We start from the raw sequence: 22,370 nt of genomic DNA on the forward strand, positions 1-22,370 counted from the left end.
TTGGCCTCCCAAAGTACTGGGACTACAGGCATGAGCCACTGTGCCTGGCCGGGCTTCCCTTTTTCGTGCAGTCTTTTATTACTAATGAACAGGAACTCCTTCCCCCATTTATTTCTCTCCTGTTCATGTTCTTTGGCCATTTCTTCTCTCAAAGCCTCAGTGTTTTTCTCAGCAAGTTTTGAATGTAGTCTTTGAAGAGGAAGAGTCCAGGAGACAGTTTCTTGGTCAGTAAGTGAAAAAGGCAGGCATAAGTCACCTGGGTACCAAAAATGTCCAAGGGCTAGCAGCATCCAGGGACCCCGGGTCACCGTTGGAGGGACGGGGGCTGGGGCAGGTAATCGGCTCAAGTGGATGACCCACTGGGGACCGTCAACTTTATAAATATCTTCTGAAAAGCACTGTTGTCAGCTTGCTCTTTACAGCGTAGGGTTCTTAATGATGTTTAACCTGCAGAGGTCTTTGAGTTTAAGCATTTGACAATCGTTATTAAAGACAGGCCTGCTAAGTCTCACTTTAAGATCCCTTCCACTGCTTCTGACCCTTCAAAACTCTCCCCAGTCCAGAAATCAGAAATGCATTCATTTAAATAGTTCTATTTTTTTTGAGATGGAGTCTCGCTCTGTCCCCCAGGCTGGAGTGCAGTGGCATGATCTTGGCTCACTGCAAGCTCTGCCTCCCAGGTTCACGCCATTCTCCTGCCTCAGCCTCCCGAGTAGCTGGGACTACCGGTGCCCGCCACCACACTCGGCTAATTTTTTGTATTTTTAATAGAGACGGGGTTTCACCGTGTTAGCCAGGATGGTCTCGATCTCCTGACCTCGTCTGCCCGTCTCGGCCTCCCAAAGTGCTGGGATTACAGGCGTGAGCCACTGCGCCCAGTCTAAGCAGTTCTATTTTTAAAATGTTTTTCTGTTTCTATTTAATCCTTGTCTCTGCCAGGAATTGATTTCAGTGTACAATGTGAAGGGATATGAAATACCGTCTATTTAATTAATGTTTTTTTTTTGGGGGGATCTCGGTTCACTGCAACCTCCGCCTCCCAGGTTTAAGTAATTCTCAAGCCTCAGCCTCCAAGCAGCTGGAACTACAGGTGCACGCCACTGCGTCTGGCTAATTTTTTATATTTTTAGTAGAGACGGAGTCTCGCCATGTTGGCCAGGCTGGCCTCAAACTCCTCACCTCAGGTGATCCACCCGCCTCAGCCTCCCAAAGTGCTGGGATTACAGGCATGAGCCACCACGTACGGCCAGTACTGTCTATTTCTTACCCATTTCTGTCCCTATCTCTGATGCGCCCTTGGTCAGATGTGACCTCTCCAGGACACTAGACTTGCTCCTCCAATCTCTATCTTGTCCCTCTGATCTGTTTTTTAACCTCCTTTAAGCCAGGACCATATTGTAGATTCATAAACTATTTTCAACATCTGGTTGGGTAAATAACTCATTTTTATTTTTCAACGTTTTCTCTCAGGTCTTCTCTCCTGTTTATTCTTCCAGATAAACTTTTCATGCATTTGGTGAAGTTCCAACAAATGGTCCCTTTGAGATTTAGCCTGGAATTTCATTATACCTGGAAATGACTATGGGAGGAATTGCCACAGTTTACTGTTCTCAGCCATGCACAGGGCATGTTTCTATTTTTCCAGCCTATTTGCAAATATTTGCATTTCTCCCATAGAGGTCTTAAGTCCCCACATTCTCATAAAACCAGCAGTAGCTCCTGTGCCTCCACCGAGACCCATCCAGAGCCAGGAAGGGCATCTTTTCTTTTGCATCTCAGCACCCACCCTGCACTCTCTGAATATGCACCCTGGACCACCCATCCCCTGCACGGCATCTTGATTTAGTTCATGTGTTTCTTGAATCATCTGCACGTTGCACCTGATCTTCTCACACTATTGCCTGCCCTGTCTCCATCTATAAACTATGGCAGGTCCAGGCCAATTTACTTTGCATCACCTCAAGCTGTCAGATGCCAATAGATAGGAAATGCACACTTGAGTTGATCCTAAGTAGACCAAGAATATAGTCTCATTGGAACAATCGAGCGTTTCCTCTTCAAATTAACACGCTCAGAGCAGCGAGGCCCAATTCATAGCCCATTAGCACAGGAAATGTTGGTTGGTTTCCCCTTCCTGAGGGCAAGGCGAGGGCACCCACACCCTCCCTGCGGCTGGCTCTGCAGACGGTAGGGCTTTGCTATCAACTGATGACATCTGTGAGGTTTACAGAGAGAAACGGAGTGCATTTTGCTGGTCTTTCAAATGAAATACGATCAAGATTACACTGTGAACATGGGTGACGGGAGGAGAAAGAAAAGAGCTTAGCATTTTCACGTTTCCATTTTTCTCTTTAACTTAAGAGAGTCTCTTGATCTCTTGTGAAACAGATGTGTTTCATCATAAAACAGACGTGTTTGAATTCTCCCTGGTTCTTTTTTTTTTTTTTTGAGACAGAGTCTCACTTTGTCGCTGAGGCTGGAGTGTAGTGGCACTGTGTCAGCTCACAGCAACCTCCATCTCTTAGGTTCAAGCAGTTCTCCTGCCTCAGCCTCCTGAGTAGCTGGGATTACAGGCGTCCACCACCAAGCCTGGCTAGTTTTTTTAAAAAATATTTTTAGTAGAGACGGGGTTTCATCATGTTGGCCAGGCTGGGCTTGAACTCCTGACCTCAGGTGATCCACCCGCCTCTCTCTGGTTCTTAAAAGGACACAGTTGCCATCTGGGGGCTGCATCACCAGGTTCCTGTGTTCATTTCCTGGGGCGGTCATAACAAAGTCCCACAGTGGCTTCAACGACAGCCACAGATGCTCTGATAGTCCTGGAGGCTGTGAGTCTGAGGTCAAGCTATCGTTAAGGCTGGTTCCTCTTGAGGCCTCTCTCCTTGGCTTGTGGACAGGCATCTTCTCCTCGTGTCCTCACAGGCTGTCCCTCTGTGTGTGTCTGTGTCCTCATTTCTTCTTATAAGGACACTGGTCATATTGGATCAGGGCCCATTCTAATGCCCTCATTTGAACTTAATCACCTCTTTAAAGACCCTGTCTCCAAATAAGGTAACATTCTGAGGTATTGGGGGTCAGGACCTCCACATATGGATGTCGGCAGGATGCAATTTAGCCCTTAATTGTACCTTTCTTATGTCTGAGATACTTGCTGTAAACTTGCTGTGAGGTTTTTGAAGTAATCCTGCTGTGTCTGTCTTCAGTTTCGGGAACGTCCTCATCTTGACTGGGGGATGGCACTTATTCTCCTGAGCCCTCACACTCAAGCCTCCCTGTTCTCTGTCCTCCAGGGGCGCGCCCTCTGCTCTCCTGTACAGAGGATTGGAAGCTGCGGTGGTTTGTGAATACGGTCCTCCATCACCAGTCTCTCCAGGCCATCTCTGATCTTCAAAGCAATGGACAAACATCATAGTGTGAGTTTGCAGTAGGTAAGTCCAAAGAATCCCAGCACTATCCGGCAAGGAGGTTGGGGTCATTATGGTGGTGATGGGTGATTGATGTGTTAATTGACAGGTACTACACATTGGAGCTGCAGACTCGTACCTGGAAGGGTGCCCTCTTTGGTGAGGAGGGGGATTCCTGCTGGTGCACCTGCAGGTCTGTTTCCAGGCACTATAACGCCAGCGGTTCTGCTGCTTGGATCGCGCAAGTGTGAGTCCTGATCAGGGCTCGAAGGAAGTATTTATTAAACATCTGCACAGCTCTCTGTCCGTCCATGGGTCCATTGGCCTCTGGACATTACCATTTGACCACATTTTCCACTAATGAATACATGAGTGATGTGTGGAGACATTCAAGGATGATTTTCTGATTTTGAAAGCTTTAGATGTTTAATAAGGACTTTTAGCAGTTTGAAAAGATTTAGCCAGCACAGTGGAGTCCAACATCGTCTGCCTCACTGGCCCGTAAGCACAGGTCACAGCTTGTCAGGGTGCCTTGCTGCTCCTCCAGCCACGATGAGGGTGCTTCCAAAGCAGGACCAATCAGACACCCCACAGCACCTAGCCCGGTGCTTATTTCTCTTTCCTTTCACTGCAGTTTTCATTAATACATCCCAGCATAAAAGCCGGAATGGTTATGTTGATAGGCAGGTGTCTAATGTATTCACTGTGAAATGAAAAGTATCATAGCCGCTGACTCATCTTCTGCAGAGTCTTTGTGGTTCCTCTGTGACAGTGAAACTCTCCCGTCCTGGGCAGACAGCGAAGGACATGCTGAATGATGCAGGGGCACAGGGGAGCCCCAACCTTCCTGAAATTTAGATGGTTAGTTAGGGTACAGCCAGCATCTCCTCTCTATTCCTTAAACTGTGGATTGGATCGGGTGATGAACTGAGCTTGCAAGAAAGCAAGAACTCCCTTGATTGTACATCCCTTGGCCTCCTGGGCCTGAGTCTTCTCAGCTCTCCAGCAGGGGAGTTGCCTTAGGTTATCTCTACAATCCCTTGTGGCACCCACATCCTGTGATTTTGATGTGGCCCCTGGACCCATGGACATGTCTATGTCACAAAGTGTATTTCTCCTGAACTGCTGGTCTGCACACGTCTGGGATGGCCATGGTTGTTGGTTGAACGTGTGTCCGTTTTCTTATTGGATGTGGGAAAGCTCGGAGCTGGGAGCTCACAGCACACGCAGTGTGGACAAACCTCAGCCCTGACTTTGTCTAGCTTTTCCACCTTTATTCTCCCTTTGACCCAGCTTTCTTATATTCTCTTCTTAAAATTTAAAATGGATTAATTTATGTTTTGAGTAAGTAATGCATTTATATGCTTCATACATTTAAACATTATGAAATGTTCGTGTTTGAAAAGACTCCCTCCCATTTCTGTTCCATTCTCCTGGCTCCCACTCCCAACACCCACAGGTAACCATGATTAGAAGTTTCCAGACATTCTCCCTTCCAGGGAACCTTTAGGAATACGTATATGTAGAGATACATATTGTGCACATGTATTTACAGACGGTTATGTGTGTCTCTCCCCTTCCCCCACAAGTATATCATGCCAGACACATCATTCTGCAACTTATTTTTTTCATTTATCAATCAATCTTGCATATTTTTTCAAATAAATAACATAAAATTCTCCCTTTTAATTATCTTAAAGCTGCAAATATTTTATTGTATGGATGTGTCATAATTTACTTTATGGACTTATTTTTAAATTTTAATGATCTCTTCTATAGGCAGTTGAGGTCAGATTTGAAAGCCCAAGTGTGGGATTAGGTATGAGGCTGGAATCCTGTTTCCTCTGCTCACTTGCTGTGTGAACATAGGCAAGTGAGTTGATCTCTTTGTGTCTCAGTTTCATCAACTATAAAATGGAGCAATAACGGTGCCCACCCTGGGGGTACTGGAGAAGTAAATCAGTTAATAAGGGAAATGCATGGCACAGAGTCAGGCACAGGAGGTGATGTTAGTGTGCAAAGCTATTGGGCATCTCTTAAGCTGCCTTAAAATAGATTTAAGTGGATTAGAAGTCAACACATCAATAAATACATGTGACAACGGCTGCATTTTTCATCCCATATTTGCATTTTGTGGTCCTAAGTTCTTATTCATTAGGGTAAGAAGTTAAATGGCCTCAAGAGAAGATGATATGAAATGTCATGTATGCACAGCTGTGGGGCTTTGGCTGGAATCTGCTCTCCTTCAGTGTCAAGTGGCTACTATGTTTAGTGGGGGGGCCCAGGGACATAGGTGCTGTCCCTGGCTCATTATACAAATCTCAGTGTATGAATAATTAGCAAAAAGAAATATAATACCTAAAGAAATCAGCCATAGTCACCAAATCTCCTTCTATAAATATTTCAGACAATACTTTCATTATTTTTACTACTATTTCTTGCAAATTCTAATCATTTCACCAAGAGCTTCTATCAGGTACTATTAAACCATCTTTTCTTTTTTGGGGGGTTTGGATAAAAATGACCAATAAGTAATCATTTATTTCAGCTCTTCAAAATATATTCTTTCTTAATTTACTCAAAATGTTAGTCTTATTAGATATCCATATAACCTCTGACTATTTTTAAGTAGTTTTTAATGACTATTCAAATAAAATGTCACAATTTTCATAGTTTTGCCTTATATATGAACCTCAATAGGAAGGGTACAGAAAAGAATTCCCTGGATGGATATATTCTGGAAATAGATGTCCACAGCAAATGTCCAGCACAGATCTGAAAATCTGTAGATTGAGTAGATGCTGATACATCTGTGTTCAACTTAATGATTTATTTATTTGTCTGGGTGGTGGGGGGAACCCTAGAGAAGCTGTGGAACATTTTAGGAGAGAATTAAACCAATGAGTGAAATATATGGTTTTAAGACCTCCTGCCTGGAGACAGAGGAATGGCCATGATGGTGCTTTTCCAGGCTCTCTTCCCCAGCCACACAGCTCTGAAGGTGCCAGGAAGCCCAGAACCACAACATAGGGTTTTTCTGTGTATTTCTGCCCTGCTCCTCCCACTCTCATCATTCAGTTGTTCCAACCATCAGTCTTGACACCTGCAAGAGCTCTACCCCAACATACACACCCATGAGGCTGAGCAGTTTTTCTCCTTTTTCACCCTGTGTTCTCTGACCTCTGCCTGCTCTCTCCACTCTCCTAACTGGAACCTGGGAGAAGAGAGTGAAAAAGCTCACGAGAGCCACCTTAGCACTTCGTAATGGCTTTACGGTGTGTGTGGCAACTTGGCCAGACTGAATGACAGTCCCTAGACTTCCTTTTTAGCACATGTCTGATCAGGGTGGGCCACAAGAGGCATTCTCATGAGAGCTAGAGGATGGAAGGGAGGCAGTAGTCATCCTAAGCATCACACACAGCCTTCCCAGCTATCCCATCAAATGCTAGTCTAGGTGCTGCTGCAAGGAGATTTTACAAATGTGACTAGAACCCCTAATCATATGAACTTAAATTAATCAAAAGCAAGGTTATTCTGAGCAGGCCTGACTTACGCAGTTGGAAGGCATTTTTTAAAAACTTAGGCTTTCCCCACACTCAGAGACTTCGATAGCAGCTGTATCTGCAACTGCTCTCCCATCCCCTGGGTGGTCCTTCCAACTGCCCACATGTGGACAACAATCTTCAGCTTGCCCGTGGGTTTTCAGCCTGAGTAGGATTCTCCCTTCCTGCCTGTCTGTCCTTGCTTAGCTCGCCACAGTAATTCCATAAGGCAATTCATTGTAGTAAATCCATATAGATGTGTGTATATATATACCTTTCCATGTATATATGTGTGTGTGATATATGTGTATATAAAATATTCTGTATGTACAGTCAGCCCTTTGTATCTGGAGGTTCTGCATTTGTAGATTCAACCAACTGCAGGCCAAAAATATTCAAAAAATTAATTGATGAAAAATAGCAACACAACAATTTAAAAATACAAATAAAAACAATACTGTATAACATCCATTTGCATAGCATTTATATTGTGTTATGTATCATAAGTACTCTAGAGATGATTTAAAGGATCCAGGGTGATGTGTATAAGTTGCATGTAAATACTACAGTGTTTTCTATCAGGGACTTGAGAACATGAGGATTTGGGTATCTGTGGGGGTCCTGGAACCAATCCCTTGCCAAATGCAAGGGACAACTGTACATATATTTGTATGTATTATATATTGTATGAAAGTGACTGGTTCTGCATCTCTGGTTAAACTTTTACTAAATTTGGTATCAGGAATGGGGTGCTGTTCTAACAAACAGGATGCTCTTCAACTTCCGATGGGGTTACGTTCCAACAAAACCATCATAAATTGAAAATGCATTTAATGCACCTAACCTACTGAACATCACAGCGTGGCCTAGCTTACCTTAAACACGCTCAGCACACTTACAGTAGCCTACGATAGGGCAGAATCATCTAACACAAAGCCTATTTTATAATCAAGTGTTGAGTATCTCATGTAATTCGTTAAATGTTGGACTGAAAATGTAGCATGGAATGACCATATGGGCACCTGAAGTACAGTTTCTATTGAACCCATATCACTTTTGTACCATTATGAAATCCTAAGTTGAACCATTGTAAGTTGGAGACCTTCCGAACTTAAAATGTGGAAACAACTTTGGGACTTGGCAGTGAGTAGAGGCTGAGAGACTTTTGAGTAGCACGGCAGAGAAAGCCCAAATCACCATGAACAGATTGCTAGTGGAAATAGGGATGCTAAAGGTGAATCTTCCGGGGAGAACTCAGAAAGGAATATGAAGCATGTTCCAGGAAATCGGAGCAAGGAGGATCCTTCCCATGTGTGCCAGAGAGTCTAATGAAATTGTCCATGGAAAGCAGGACTTGTAAGCGATGATGTTGGTCACATAGCTAAGGCTATTTCCATACAAAGTGTTAAATGTATCACCTGGCTTCTTCATGTTATTTATAGTGAAGCGGGAGAGGAAAGAGATAAATTGAGGGAAGAACACTGAACAAAAAGAACCATTCTGAAAATCCTTAGCCTCACCAGGTGATGCTAAAGGCGCTACAATTAAGGGATTCTCCAACTGATGAAGAAGCGACTCACCAGGAGCCCTACAGCTTCAAGGAAATCACTTCCACCAACTGTGTATGCTCAGGTGAGGGCGTGAAGCCTCAGCTGGGAGCCCAGCCCTGGCAGGCACCTTGATTACAGCCTTGAGACCCTGAGCTGAGGACCCAGTGAAGCTGGACTCTGACTCTCAACCCGTAAATACAATAAGATAATAATTGCGCTTTGTTTTAGTGGTAATTTATTACACAGTCATAGAAAACTAATAACACGCCCTAGGACTTCACAGTTCATACATGGAGCAGAAGAATACATAAACCCAAGCTCAGGACCTCTGAGTATAATTTATTATGTTTGTGATAAGGAAGTAGTGTTTTGCAATAATTTGGGGATTACCATCTCAAACTACTCTAATGCAGAGTAATTAATTCTTTTTTGAATGTTATCATCAGAAAACCACGGATGAACCAAGATATTTACTATATACCTGCAGGAATAATTTTGCCAGCATAGAGAACGCAATTTTACCAATAATGGAATGGCCTAGAAGCACACTGTTTGCAGGTGGGCACTTTCACACAGTAACTCAGACAGAGATGACGGCGCTGCAGCCAGAGCTAGCACTCACCTGTGCTTAACCCACGTGTCAGACTCGCTGGCTCGATCCGTGTAGTTTTCCGGCAGGAAGCCCCGGCAGCCCGTCCGCTGCGAGATCCCAATCACCCAGCCCTCGCTGGCTTCGTCCTGCTGCGTGGGGTCCACAAAGATGTAGTCGCCAGGACTTAGCGTCAGCTCATCCACGTTCTGGGGTTTGTACTGGAATAGGGCTCTCAGGGTCTAGAAAAGAGGCAAGGGGATTCACGTCTTGAGCAAAGATTTACATTGGAAAATGGCAGCAATAGGAGGCCTATCACCGGCTACCTCCTGCTTTCTTCCCCTCCAGTGTGTTCTGTGTCTTCAAGACGCTGTCCAAAGCTTTGTCTGGCAATACATAGCATAGAATATAATGAAACGCAGCATAGAATTCTTTGGATAGATTTAGAAATACATTTTGGGGCCAGGCGCGGTGGCTCACGCCTGTAATCCCAACACTTTGGAAGGCTGAGGTGGGTGGATCACAAGTTCAGGAGTTTGAGACCAGCCTGGTCAATATGGTGAAACCCTGTCTCTACTAAAAATACAAAAATTAGCCAGGCATGGTGGCAGGCACCTGTAGTCCCAGCTACTTGGGAAGCTGAGGCAGGAAAACAACTTGAACCCAGGAGGCAGAGGTTGCAGTGAGCCCAGATCGCGCCACTGCACTTCACCCTGGGCGACAGGGTTAGACTTCCTTTCAAAAAAAAAAAATATATATATATATGTATATAAAAAATATATACATATATTTTTTGGGGGGGATCTATCCATCTAGGTACTTTTTTGTCTACAAAAGATCTGAAGGCATAAGCAGACCTTCACATCCGCCTTCCTCAGTGTGAGGTTATTGACACCTTCTCGTACAATACAGAACATGGTGGATTCATTCACACGCGCTCTCTGGGTCTGAAAGGAGCGCTGCACACTTCGTTACTAAACCCATCAATTCATAGGCAGGAAGTCCCAGAGTGAGGTTTCGCTCAAATCATTCTTGAAAGTGAATTGTGCTCACTTTGGCAGCACATATAACTAAAATTGGAACCATACAGAGAAGATTAGCGTGGCCCCTAAATGTAAAAAAATAAATAAATAAAAAAGAATTAATAAGCAAAACATGTATTCATAGATCTTTACAATAGTCCTTTTCTTTCTGCCTTTTTTTTTTTTTTTTTTTTTTTGGCCAGTCTCTCTGTTGCCCAGGAGTGCAATGGCATGATCTCAGCTCACTGCAACCTCCACCTCCCAGGTTTGAGTGATTCTCCTGCCTCAGCCTCCCAAGTAGCTGGGATTACAGGTTCATGCCACAACGCCCAGCTAATTTTTTGTATTTTTAGTAGAGACAGGGTTTTGCCCTGTTGCCCAGGCTGGTCTTGAACACCTGACCTCAACTGATCCACTTGCCTCGGCCTCCCAAAGTGCTGGGATTATAGGCATGAGCCACCACATCCGGCTTCCTTTTCTAATATTGGAAATGCTTCTATTTTGTTGAAAAATGTCTGTGCATCTCTAACTCACATATAAAAGAATGCTGGTTGTAAATTGCACAAGAAAGAGAAGTCTTTAGAGAAGCAATAGAAATTTTCCTTGCTACTAACATATCTCCCTTGGAGGGTTCCAGGGGGTACGTGCTGTCAGGTGAGTGGCCGTTCATTCATCTGCTTCTTTTTTTTTGAGACGTCTCGCTCTGTTGCCCAGGCTGGAGTGTAGTGGCGCTATCTCAGCTCACTATAAGCTCCGCCTCCTGGGTGCATGCCATTCTCCTGCCTCAGCCTCCTGAGTAGCTGGGACTACAGGTGCCTGCCACCATGCCCAACTAATTTTTTTTTTTTTTTTTTTTGAGATGGAGTCTCGCTCTGTTGCCCAGGCTGGGGTGCAGTGGTGCAATCTCGGCTCACTGCAAGCTCCGCCTCCTGGGTTCATGCCATTTTCCTGCCTCAGCCTCCCAAGTAACTGGGACTACAGCACCCACTACCACATCCAGCTAATTGTTTTTGTATTTTTAGTAGAGACCAGGCTTCACTGTGTTAGCCAGGATGGTCTCGATCTCCTGACCTCGTGATCCACCCGCCTCGGCCTCCCAAAGTGCTGGGATTATGGGCGTGAGCCACCGCGCCTGGCCAATTTTTTGTATTTTTAGTAGAGACGGGGTTTCACCATGTTAGCCAGGATGGTCTCGATCTCCTGACCTCGTGATCCACCCACCTCAGCCTCCCAAAGTGCTTGGATTACGGGCGTGAGCCACCACGCCCAGCCCATTCATTTGCTTCTTCTGAGCCCCTGCTCAGCTCTCTTACCTGGTAGTGCACAAAGCGCATGTCTCGGGAGTAGAGTACAGCTGTCCACTGGCAGCTGTGGCCCAGGGGGATGGCTCTGGCCAGCTGCTCCAGCGTCCTCTGGTGGTGGGGGTAGAACTTGTGGGCCAAGGTCAGATGCAGCTGCTTGGTGCAAGGCTTCACGGAGCAGTCTGTGAAATCAGGGGAACACAGAGGGTACCAGGGCACCGTTACCTAAATGCCTCCTTCCTCTGACCTCTGTGCTTCCTCAACAAGGCAAGGGCTGTCAGAACTCAGAGCTCATTCGGCCCGCCCAGAACTCACATCATAAAGGAGATGGCTGGATCCCTGTAGATTTTTCCAGGAAGTAGGAAGGAGGAGGATGTGGAGATGTGGGTTCAGGGTCTTGGGGGCCTATCAGTTTGCAGGCTAGCTGCCCGAATGCACGGTTCAGATGCACAGAGGAAACGACTGCTCCATTCCCGGGCTGTGCGCGTTACCCAGTGGCCTGGACTCGCAGGCCCGAGCTCCAGTTCAGTGGCTTGTTTAATTTCAAGAAGAAAACTCTTTAGGCAACAAAACTATAAACCACACAGTATCTTTAAGGTTCACCTTGTTTTGGTGAAGCAGGAAGTCCTGGGAGTGGCTGAGCCTCAGGTCTTTTTGGGTGTCCTCTGCCCCTGCGGCCCTAGCCCTCCCTGGTCTGCAAGGGGCTCTCGGGTCAGTGAGCAGAGCAGCTGGCATCACTCAAGCAGCCAGGATCTGATTTCAGTGGAGCCACAAGGTATTTTATGTCCTAGGGAGGCGGTCGGTGTCTTGACAGGAACAGCACAGACTTTGGTGTCGGATAGACCTAGTTTTAAGCCGTGCTTTGCCCCCTTTTGCAGGGCGACCTTGACCGAGCCTCTGGGCCTGGCCCAGTTTCTGCTTCAGCAGCATTCGCTGGAGGACGGCAGCGCCTGCTTGCCAAGGCTGCAGTGGGAAATCAGCCTCCTAACTTCAAGTTTCCTGCTAGAGACGCTGGGTCAGTGCACAGAGGTCCCCTCCCCCACTCCACGGCAAGGCACTGACAAACAGGATCTGCTCATCCCCTAAAATAGGTCAAGGGTGATGCAAGTCTTTCCCTGGAGCCCCGAAGTTGGGGCCCACTGCTGTCTCCCACGTGAGAGGTGAGCCTTTAGAGGCAAATGGAAAGCTCCCACGGTCTCTAGGAAAGCCCGAGCACTGAAGCTGCGCAGCCCAGAGCGGCATGAGTGTGTAGGTGGTGGGGAAATTCCTTTTCTGACTTTTGCTTTTAGCAGTCGGGGAGGACGGCCTTGCCATGTGAGTGAGTGTAGCCTGGTAAAGACCCACTACCGGTTGCTGACGTCACAGTGAGTCACACCGACTTCTGAACGGTTTCCTCCTCTCTGCGGACCTGTGCCTATGGGCACGTTTCACTGGGGAGGGCCAACGCAGGCAGGGTGCCTCATGCACTTGCCCCAGGAGGGACCTCGGCCACTTCAGAGCAGTGACTGGTCACTCATCACTGAGAGAGGACTTCTACCGCCTCAGTGTCAAGCTGAGGGCATAGGGCATGGGCCATGGAAGGGCAGGACAGAGCCTGCTGAGGCTCAGGGCGTGGATGTGAGGTCAGTGCTGGCTCCCACAGGAAGTGGAGCTGCCCAGCATGAACCCAGGCAGCGTGCAGCAGGACAGAGCTGGGTTCAGGTCCCAGCTCCACCAGCCTGGTTAGGGGACTGGATTGGTTTCAAACAACAGACATTTATTTTCTCCTGTGTCTGGAGACTAGAGGTTCAAAATCAACGTGTTGGCAGGGCTGTGCTCTCCCCGAAAGCTCCCGGGAAGGGTCCTTCCTGGCTTCTTCCAGTTTCCAGTGGCCCCAGGCATCCCTTGGCTTGTGGCTACATCACTCCAGTCTCTGCCTCGGTCAGCGCATGACTGAGACAGAACAGTGGACATGACTTGATTAAGGTCACGCCACTCATCCGTGTCTCTGTGCGGCCTCTACACTTCCCGGGACCCACCCTAATCCTGTGTGACCTCCTCCCAACCAGTCGCATCTGCACAGGCCCTATTCCCAACTGAGGTCACATTCTGAAGTTCCTGGTGGACATACATTTTTAGGGGACACCACTCCACACACCACAATGACCCTGGGCAGGCACTTTACCCTTTTCAGCCTCAGTCTTTCTGTTTTTAAGATGCTGCCAGTGAGGTTCACTGGGGGAGGGCTTGGGTGTGAAAGAGCCATCATTTGATAAAGGAGACTAATCCACAAAGACCGGGGGTGACTTTCTAATTATCCAGCAGATTCGATCTCCAGACTCACAAGCTGCCATCTAAGTGGAAGCCCAGGATTCATGGATGGATTTACAGGCCAGGATCTGTGTTTCATACATGTCTGAGGACAGAGACAGACACACTCCCGGGGAGAGAAAGTGGGGAGCCCTCCCACCAAGGCACTGCAGCCTCATCAGATTTTAGAGTTGACAAATCACGGCAATACTGAGTGCCTTCTGTATCCTGGGAACTATGGTGGGATGGGCCACAGACTCAGGCAACATTGTTCTTGAAGAGTGAGAGCCCTCATTGTTTTGTAGAGAAAGAAAAAGAGACAGAGACAGTGGACATGACTTGATTAAGGTCACGCCACTCATCAGGGACACAGAAAAAAATCACATCTTCTGACATCAAGTCCACAATCCTTTCCACTAAACCCCAGTGGTAGCTTTGGTCTCCAGACCAGGGCTGGTGTTTGGAGAGAAGGGAATTTTGATGATTCTCAATATGAGTCTACATAATCTTTCCCCGGAGAGGCCAAGGAGAGAGCACTAAGCTCATACTGAAAATACAGAAATAAGTCATGTAGGACTTGTGTGTCTCCCACTCGAGGCCGAGCGGGGGAGGCCCTGACTCCCTATGTGCCCCAGCCTCCAACCCCATCACGGTCACCCACTCAGGCTTGATGCTTGGCACACCCTTCTGGGGCACTTTCCCAGGCTGTTGGCATACAGCTAAGCATTTGAAAAACCACATAATGCGAATAAAGGTTATTCCCGCCTAAAGAGAAGACCAAAGCTGGTCCGGAAGCTTTCTAACGGCTTACATTTTTGAAGGATGTAGTGGCTCACGAAGGGAGGCGCTAGTTTAATTGTTCAGCCTCAGGTTAAGGCCATGTCCAGGCACCTGGCTGAAAATCCAGAAGTGGGAACTGGAAGTGCCTGGGTGAGGACAGGTGCAGCCACTGAGCCTGGAAGAAAGCCCACCCAGCCATCCCACCGTTGCTGCTGGGCTCTGCTCCCCTGGAACCCACCCATGGAAATCCATGTGCCAGGAGCTCATGCCTGCTGCACAGAGCTCACTCGCTGTGAACCCGGCCCTGTGTTTGCCACTGGTCAGGGCTGCCCACCTGCTAAGAGAGATGCTTCCGTGGCGAAGGTCATCGCGAATTCCCGGATGATGTCTGCAGGGCTGCCGTTGACGAAGAAGCCGAGGTAGCTGATGGAGGAATGGAGAGCCAGGGGCACGGCCGTGGGGAAGGAGCCCAGGAGCCTGTCTCCAGCCCTCTTCAGTGCCTCGTACAGGCACTCCACCCTCTGGTCTTCACACTAAGGGGACAGAGACAGAGCCTGTGTTTCCACACCTCTCATCAGAAGTCATCTATTGATTTAATTAATAACAATCAGGCAGCAATTCAAGTGAAGCACTGTAACATAAATAAAGCAATTCAAGTGAAGCACTGTAACATAAATAAAGCACTGTAACATAATTTATTGCGTCCCTGTGTGTCTGAGGTTATGGATTTGTTCTATACCTGGACCTCGGTTTTTCAAATATTTCAGGTAAGTTTCTTTGCGGAATGGAGTCTCCTTTAGGTGCCCAGGTTAGAAATCCCCTGGTCCTTGAACTGCATCCCCTCCCTCCACCGCATGTGCTCGTCACCTGCCAGGCCCTTTCCTCAGTCCCATGGCCCACTGCGTTGCTCAGGTCTGCATGATTTGGCTTCTGGAGGTTTCTAGAAGACTCCAGGGCTGCCCAGGCACTGCTTAGAGCCTGTAGTGAGGGGGACTCAGCTGCACTTCCAGCTGTGGTGCTGCCGTCTTGTCCACGGCTGAGCACTGAGTCAGGTTCCACAGGGGCCTCCTCTAAGGACTGAGGCTCTGCCCTGCCTCCAACCCTCTCCTCCTCTTTTGCCTTCACCAGCAGTCTCTCCCCTGTGTGTCTCCTGCACTTGGAATTCTGCCTTGGGGTCTGCTCCCTGGAGGACCTGAGCCTGCACAGCCCCTGGCCTGGCCTCCGTGATGCCCCCCATGTGGCTGTAGGACCCTCTTTCTGATGCAACTCCCACCCCTGAGGCCGCAGGCTCTCTGTCACCTGGAGAATCCCTCTCAAGGGTTCAGCCTGCCCACAGAGCCCGACAGGTGCTGGCCCGACAGCCTTGCCCATGGGGCTCCAACTACCATCCTCTAGCCAGACACAGCCTCTCCTGGCATCTGGGCTTGGTGTTGCCCACTGCCCTGGCCAGGCTGCTTCCTGGGCTTGAAGACCTTCCCAGTGCCATTGACCACATCAGACCACAGGGGAAACCTGACACCACATCCTCCTGGCGGGAGATGGCCTGATCCCTTCTCTTCCCAGCACCGGGCTGCCCTTGGAATTTTCCATAGTCCTTCTTACAAGCCCAAATATGAGGCCAGATCACAGTGTTTAATGCGGCTTCCATCTCCCTGTGGACAGGCCGGCCTGACGTTTCTCCCTGTCTATTTTGTCTGCAGCCCTCAACAGCACTCAACACAAAACCACCCAGTGAACCCATGTCCATTCCGGAATCCGTCTCACATTGTGTTTCTTCGCCTCAGATATGTAATTTTCAAGAATAGTCAGGTTATAAATGTAGCTGTGATCAATATCATACTTCAGAAGATTAGTGTTTTCATTTTACAGCATCAAAGGTACACAGTGAGTCTCCGTTACACTCTTCTGGCTGCGAGGGGAGCTCCACTAACCATGGCCAGGCCAGACCCAGGGTGAGGGACTGGGAGGAGCTGACAACAGAGGGAGGTGTGTGAGTGTGTGTGTGTCTGCCCATGTCTATATGTGTGTGTGTCTGTGTGTGTCTGCATGTGGGTATGTCTATGTGTGTCTGTGTGTCTGCGTATGTCTATATGTGTGTCTGTGTGTATGCATGTGTGTATCTGTGTGCATATGTGTGTATGTGGTGCTTACATGTCTGTGCATGTGTATGTGTGTGTATCTAATGTGTGTCTCTGTGTGTGTGTCTGTGCCTCTCTGTGTGTGTCTGTGTGTGTCTATGTGCATGTATCTTTGTATTCCTGTGTGTGTATATCTGTGTGCATGTGTACCTATGTACATGTATGTGTGTCTGTGTGTGTCTGTGTGTGTCTGTATCCATGTATATATGTATATATGTGTATGTCTGTGTGTATCTGTGTGTGTCTGTGTATGTCTGTATGCATGTATGTGTGTATATCTGTGTGTGCCGTGTGTATGTCTCTGTGTCTATCTGTGTGTGTCTGTGTGCCTATATCTGTCTGTATGCATGTATGTGTGTGTATCTGTGTGCATGTGTAAGTCTCTGTGTCAATCTGTGTGTGTCTATGTGTGTGAGCTATGTGTGTGTGTGTGTGTGTGTGTGTGCTTGTGCCTCAGTGGACTGGGGAAGGAGCTGGGGGCCAAGGCCTACTCTGATTTCTGAGCTGTGTCACACAACTTGGGCTGCCTTGCCTTTCCCCGTTAGCTCCAGAAGGTGAGTCAGAAGGAGTCTGCTTGTCACAAGTGCCATTGATGTCGATGTAGGGTGAAAACTCTCTCAGTTTGCCTGGGGATTTCCCAGGCTTAGTCTTGTGTTCTGGGAATCCCTGCAAGTCTTGGGCAATCTGGGGTGGTGGTTGGAGGCTTTGGAAGGTGCTGCTTCTCCTGGGACATCTTCCAGAAATCTTTTACCTGCAGAGGTTTGCATTCCTCCTTTCCATCCAGCACCGAGGGGCCTGGTGTTGGAATGGAGGGTTCCTTGGGCCCTGATGGAATCCCTTGAAATGGGTGGAACAAATCAGTTTGCCAACAGCAGAGTTGGGGCCAGGCCGTGGTAGTGGAAGTGGGTGTGCCCTTCCTCAGGCCCCTCTGGAGGAGCTGAGGAGGGCAGTGGCTGTCTGTCCCTCCCTTCTCCTTATTTTATCCTGAGCAGCCCCCACATCCTTCTTGCTTTCCCAGTGCCCCTGTGGAGCTACCCACTGGGCCATTTCTTTCTGAATCAGAGGGCTGGTCCCTGAGACAGGGAAAAGTTCTGCATTTGGGGGTAGCCAACAATCACCTGTCCTTGAGTTGACTTATCACACATTTTGGAAGGGCCAACTCTGTTTTAGGGGCTGTGCTAGTTTCTGGGGGTTCAAAGATGAGTGAAGCATCTGCCTTCCCTTGAGGGACTCGGTCTGGTGAGGGATGCAGTGCTGCACCAGACGCATGGCCCATATGATACAAAAGTGCCACTAGACACGTGAACAAGAAAATGGGCGGCAACTTCTTTTGCCTGGGGAGCTGGAAAAGACTCAAAAAGGGGAGAGGATAAATGAGTTGGGTTCTGAAGGATGAATAGGAGTTGACCAGATGAAGGCAAAGAGGAAAATAAAGGACTGCTCACATGAAGGTGCCAGCTAATGATGCCGTTCTAGACCATCCCATTTAAATAAGTCAACTTTGTCCCATCACGGCCTAGTTAGCATAGAAAAATGCCTCCAGCTGCGGTGATGATGAGCATCGAAGGCACACTGGGTTGACTCACCGTGAAGAAGTCACAGAGTGTCACATGCGGGAAGACCTCATGAGCTCTGTTCTTTGCACACTGGCGCTTGCTCTCTCTCCAGAACTCTTGAAGTTTTTCCAGCAGGGGCCCCGTTGGACAGAGGAAAAGGGCATACTCCTGGGGGATGGGGTCATCTAGGGAAGGGTCATTGCCATGATCATGCAGCCTGCAACAGAGAGCAAGCCGGCTTCACCCACTGTCACAACAAAAAGATTTTTCCCCTTCGAGGACACACAAGAGAATGACAATGACAGCAATGCAGAATTATAGGGCACACTCAACACATCATATATGCTCATGACATAAATTAATCTCACAGCCATCCTACCGGTGGGAGGCACCTGCAGCAGGGCTGTGTGTGGCACAGACCTGGTCAGTGCCTGTGCTGCTCTCAGACCCACCTCAGTCTGATTCCAAAGTCAAAGGTGGAAAAAAATGAAAGGAAGTTGACATCAAGACCCAAAACCTGGTCTTCAAATGATCTGTGGGCCCAGCATCTCTTTGATGGTGTGGGAAAATTTTGTGGGAAAACCTCATATTTGTATTTTACCTCAAACTTCAAATTACGTATAAAAACCAAAACCAAAAACCTAGACAAAATTTAGGTAGCTACTATGTTTCTTTAGATTCAGACTGTTATTTTGCTTTATTTTATGTTTGAGATGGAGCCTTGCTCTGTCACCCAGGCCGGAGTGCAGTGGCATGATCTCAGCTCACTGCAACCTCCGCCTCCCGGGTTCAAGTGATTTTCCTGCCTCAGCCTCCTGAGTAGCTGGGATTTCAGGCAGACAGTTATTTTAAATTAAAGGAAAAATGATGGATGACCCAACATAGGAGTTTTTTGTCACTAACAATAAAAACGAAAATAAAATAGCTCCAAGACAGCATTTTTCTCATCTGTCAAGTTAACAAAGATTTTTTAAAATAAAAAATATAAAAGTTCTGCTCAACGTGCCAAAGGTGAAGCAGGACTTAAGGACGGACTTTTCAACTTTTATGTGAAGCACTTTGCCCATAGGTATTGAGAGTCTTAAAATGCCTACACCCTTTGAACTAATAATTCTACTTCCAGAAATTTCTCCTGAGGAAAGAGCACAAAGTACTGTATAGGCAAAACCTTACACGTGAAACATTTATTTAGGGTTATTTAGAATAAGAAAGAAGAAAAACTCCATAACTGATAGCAAATCTATTTAGCGTGCATTCATGAGAAATCATGGTTTTGAAGAATTTCTAATTACTCAGCGAAGTGCTTGTGATATAATTTTCAATTTAGAAAGCAGTATTCAATCACTGAAGGAAACAGAACTTATGCAAGACCATATTCTCTTCAATAAAAATCACAAAGGAAGTTACCTCTCCTCCCCATCGTGATTCCTACCCTCTCCCTTTCCAGGGTTCAGCCCGGGGGTGAAGCTGCTTTGTCTTCTCTCAGAAAGTTAAGTAATGGACTTACAGATAGCACTTGTTTTACATAAATCATAAGCTGTTGTTCAAATTATTCTGCAACTGGCATTTTTCCTCCGCCATGTCTTTGCAATTAATCCCCGTCGATACACACATGTCTAGTGAAGTTTGTCAGTGTGAATTTGTTAAAGGCTATGTAATAGTTCATCGTGTACATATTTAATGTTGCACTTGTTCATTCCCGCATTGATGAACATCTAAATTATTTTATTTTAAAACCATTTAATAACCCTGTAATCAAGATCTTTGTACATGTCTCTTTAGGCTCCTTGCGTTTCTCCAGGGAATCTGCTTAGATCCTCAAGCAGGCTGGTGGGCTGTGCACATTGCCAGGGTTGGCAGACACCCAGCACTGCCTCCCTCAGTGACACCAGTGACGTGTGAGGCCCCCGCTTCCCTCATCCTCATCAACGCTTGGAGTTACCTTGTTTGCTCTAATGCTATCTTAATTTGCCCCACCTCCCTGGTTACCAGTGAGAGGTTGGGCTGCTCTTGACTGAGTCTAGGGGACCCCAGTGCCTCCCTGTTTTTTGGTGGGTTTCCCAGTCTTATTGACTGGGTTGCAATGGGCGGGTGCTGGCCATGCCCCTCACAGCAGTGGGCTTGTTTCTGATTCAAAATTGGCAACTGGCTTCAGTGGGGTCTGTGAAGGCATTGACCATTTTGCCGGTGGCCCACACTTTCTGGAGGAGGAGGGGCATCCCATTGGGAACGCTGCACGCTCAGAGGCCCAGGATCAGTAACTGCCTCCTGCTTTGGGGAGGGCTCCAGCCTCCAGGGACCTGGCTTTTGTTGTTTGATTTTCCCCGTGGCTATCTCAGGGCAGAGGATGAAGGACTCCCCACAGCACATCCAGGCAGGAGAGGGTTTTAGAGAACTGGGGACCCTCCTCTCTATCCCCAGGGCAGAGAACAGGCCCATGGCAGCGGGTGGCTTGTAGAATCACTCATGCAGCTGGTACCTAGTGAGGCCACCTCGAATCAGAGCCCTCACCTGACCCACACACCTGGTGCCCTTCGAGGGCTTCATGACCACCAGTAAACTCCCTTCTCCTCAGAGGCAGCCCCAGAGTGTGGTGGCCACTATTTCTATCAGCAAAGATGTCAATTATGTCTCAAATCTTTCTATCGATAAACACAAACATCCTCCTATCTATCTCAATCTTGTCCATCGTAGTAGGCGGTTGAGGAGGACTTAGTCAAACACAAGGATGCAAAATCCTAGCCTACTCTTCAATTACTCATATAGGTTGAATATTAGCAGTACTAATATATAACCCAGATGTTACCATTTTTACCCTAATTATTTACTTTATTCTAACAATTACCCTAATTTATGTGCTTATCACAACACAACAATTATGTCTTCCCCATTTACTCAACAAAGCACATGAACCTGTACTTCTTGGCAGTCAAATTGGATTGAATCAGATTTGTAAGTGAAAAAAGCCTTGTTAAAAGTTCTCTCCATCTCTTTCCATGGTTAACCAAAGCCCTGTGCCGCTCCCTCAGTGCACTGTGGATAGGCAGGGAGATTATTTTGTTTTACTTCCACAGTGGCCCCATCCCACCCAGAGGCTCCTGGCTTTTCCTGGTGTCCACCCTGGTGGGAGGGAGCCCTCGAGCACAGGGCAGTCAGTCCAAACACCCCCAGGTCTACAGGAGCAGCTGTACTCACCAGACCAAGGCTTCCTCCGCCGTCTTCCTCCCCGTGGCTGCCAATGCTTTCAGCCTGCAGAAGAGCGGACACAGGCACAGAGTCATGTCGCCCATTCTTGGGAAAAGGGTCAGAGAGGGCTGGTGTAGCCTTGCACACCCAGGATCTTTGGGATGTGCTCTGAAGAGGGCCTGATGCTGAACTTCCAGCTGGCGCGTGCCCAGGCGCCTGTCGTCTGAGTGCTGCCATTGTGGTTTTGGACAATGCTGACCAGCTCACACCTCCCCACCACTTTCCTTCCCTGCCTACCTGCTTCAGCCCTTGGCACAGGGTCTCAGTGCTGAGGACCTGACCTCCGCCTGCTCCTGCAATCCCATTCCCTGGCCTGCCCCTCCCCACTGCCTAGAGCAAATGGACTCACCTTGTGGAAAGTGCCCCCAGCTGGGACACACGCTTCCCTGACAAACGCTTCCTTCGCCCCAGCATCACTTAGCAAAACGGCCCGATCCCCAGGCTCGCCTCCCACACCTCTCCCCCGCTGGGAAACAGCCCTTCCCAAAGCACCCAGGCAGGCACTTGTCACGGCTCGCACAGTCCCCTTGCGTCCACGGCTCTCCCCTGCTAGACCAAAGCTCCCTGAACGCAGGGCTGAGTCTTATTCATCACGGTAACCTGGGACGTACGTACATTCCATTGAATTGGGTAGAACTGGACCAGATGAAACAGAATGGAATATAGCTAAGGTAATTTATCAGGAATGCATACTGGAAACGGCGGGCATCCATGAGGAGCCCACCACGTGATGCCCAGTGCTGCTATTTGGGTGGGTACCGATGGGGCTGTGGCCACCTGGAGAGGTTTGAACAGGGCAGCCTTGGTGCAGGGCCCTTACTTTGAGGTGCTCTGGTGTGGGAAAATTAATACACATTTCTCTTCCTCCAACATGTGTTTAATGTTTAAACTGGAAGGAATTTTGAGTAGGAGTCCATGCTACAGGTTTAGTAGTAAAATCCAGCGTGAACTCC

General features: G+C 47.8%; 1 protein-coding gene and 1 pseudogene across 4 annotated transcripts in view; one reads left to right on the top strand and one right to left on the bottom strand.

The window, feature by feature from the left end:
• Positions 1-22,370, bottom strand: part of UBASH3A (ubiquitin associated and SH3 domain containing A) — a 46,503-nt gene that overhangs the window by 22,626 nt on the left and 1,507 nt on the right. For all 4 annotated transcript variants that reach the window (XR_013414883.1, XM_015132822.3, XM_015132824.3 and 1 more), the window contains exons 2-6: positions 21,367-21,420; positions 18,202-18,388; positions 14,812-15,010; positions 11,421-11,590; positions 9,119-9,327 (exon numbers count right to left, since the gene is read on the bottom strand). Coding sequence is in view for 3 of the 4 variants with exons in the window: in XM_015132822.3 (XP_014988308.3) it covers positions 9,119-9,327; positions 11,421-11,590; positions 14,812-15,010; positions 18,202-18,388; positions 21,367-21,420 (819 nt within the window). In the remaining variant the exon portion in view is untranslated. The remainder of the gene's footprint in view (positions 1-9,118; positions 9,328-11,420; positions 11,591-14,811; positions 15,011-18,201; positions 18,389-21,366; positions 21,421-22,370) is intronic.
• On the top strand, positions 10,131-10,228 carry LOC114677202 (U6 spliceosomal RNA; annotated as a pseudogene).

Source organism: Macaca mulatta, chromosome 3 (assembly GCF_049350105.2).
Source record: "Macaca mulatta isolate MMU2019108-1 chromosome 3, T2T-MMU8v2.0, whole genome shotgun sequence".
NCBI classification, from domain to species: domain Eukaryota; kingdom Metazoa; phylum Chordata; class Mammalia; order Primates; family Cercopithecidae; genus Macaca; species Macaca mulatta.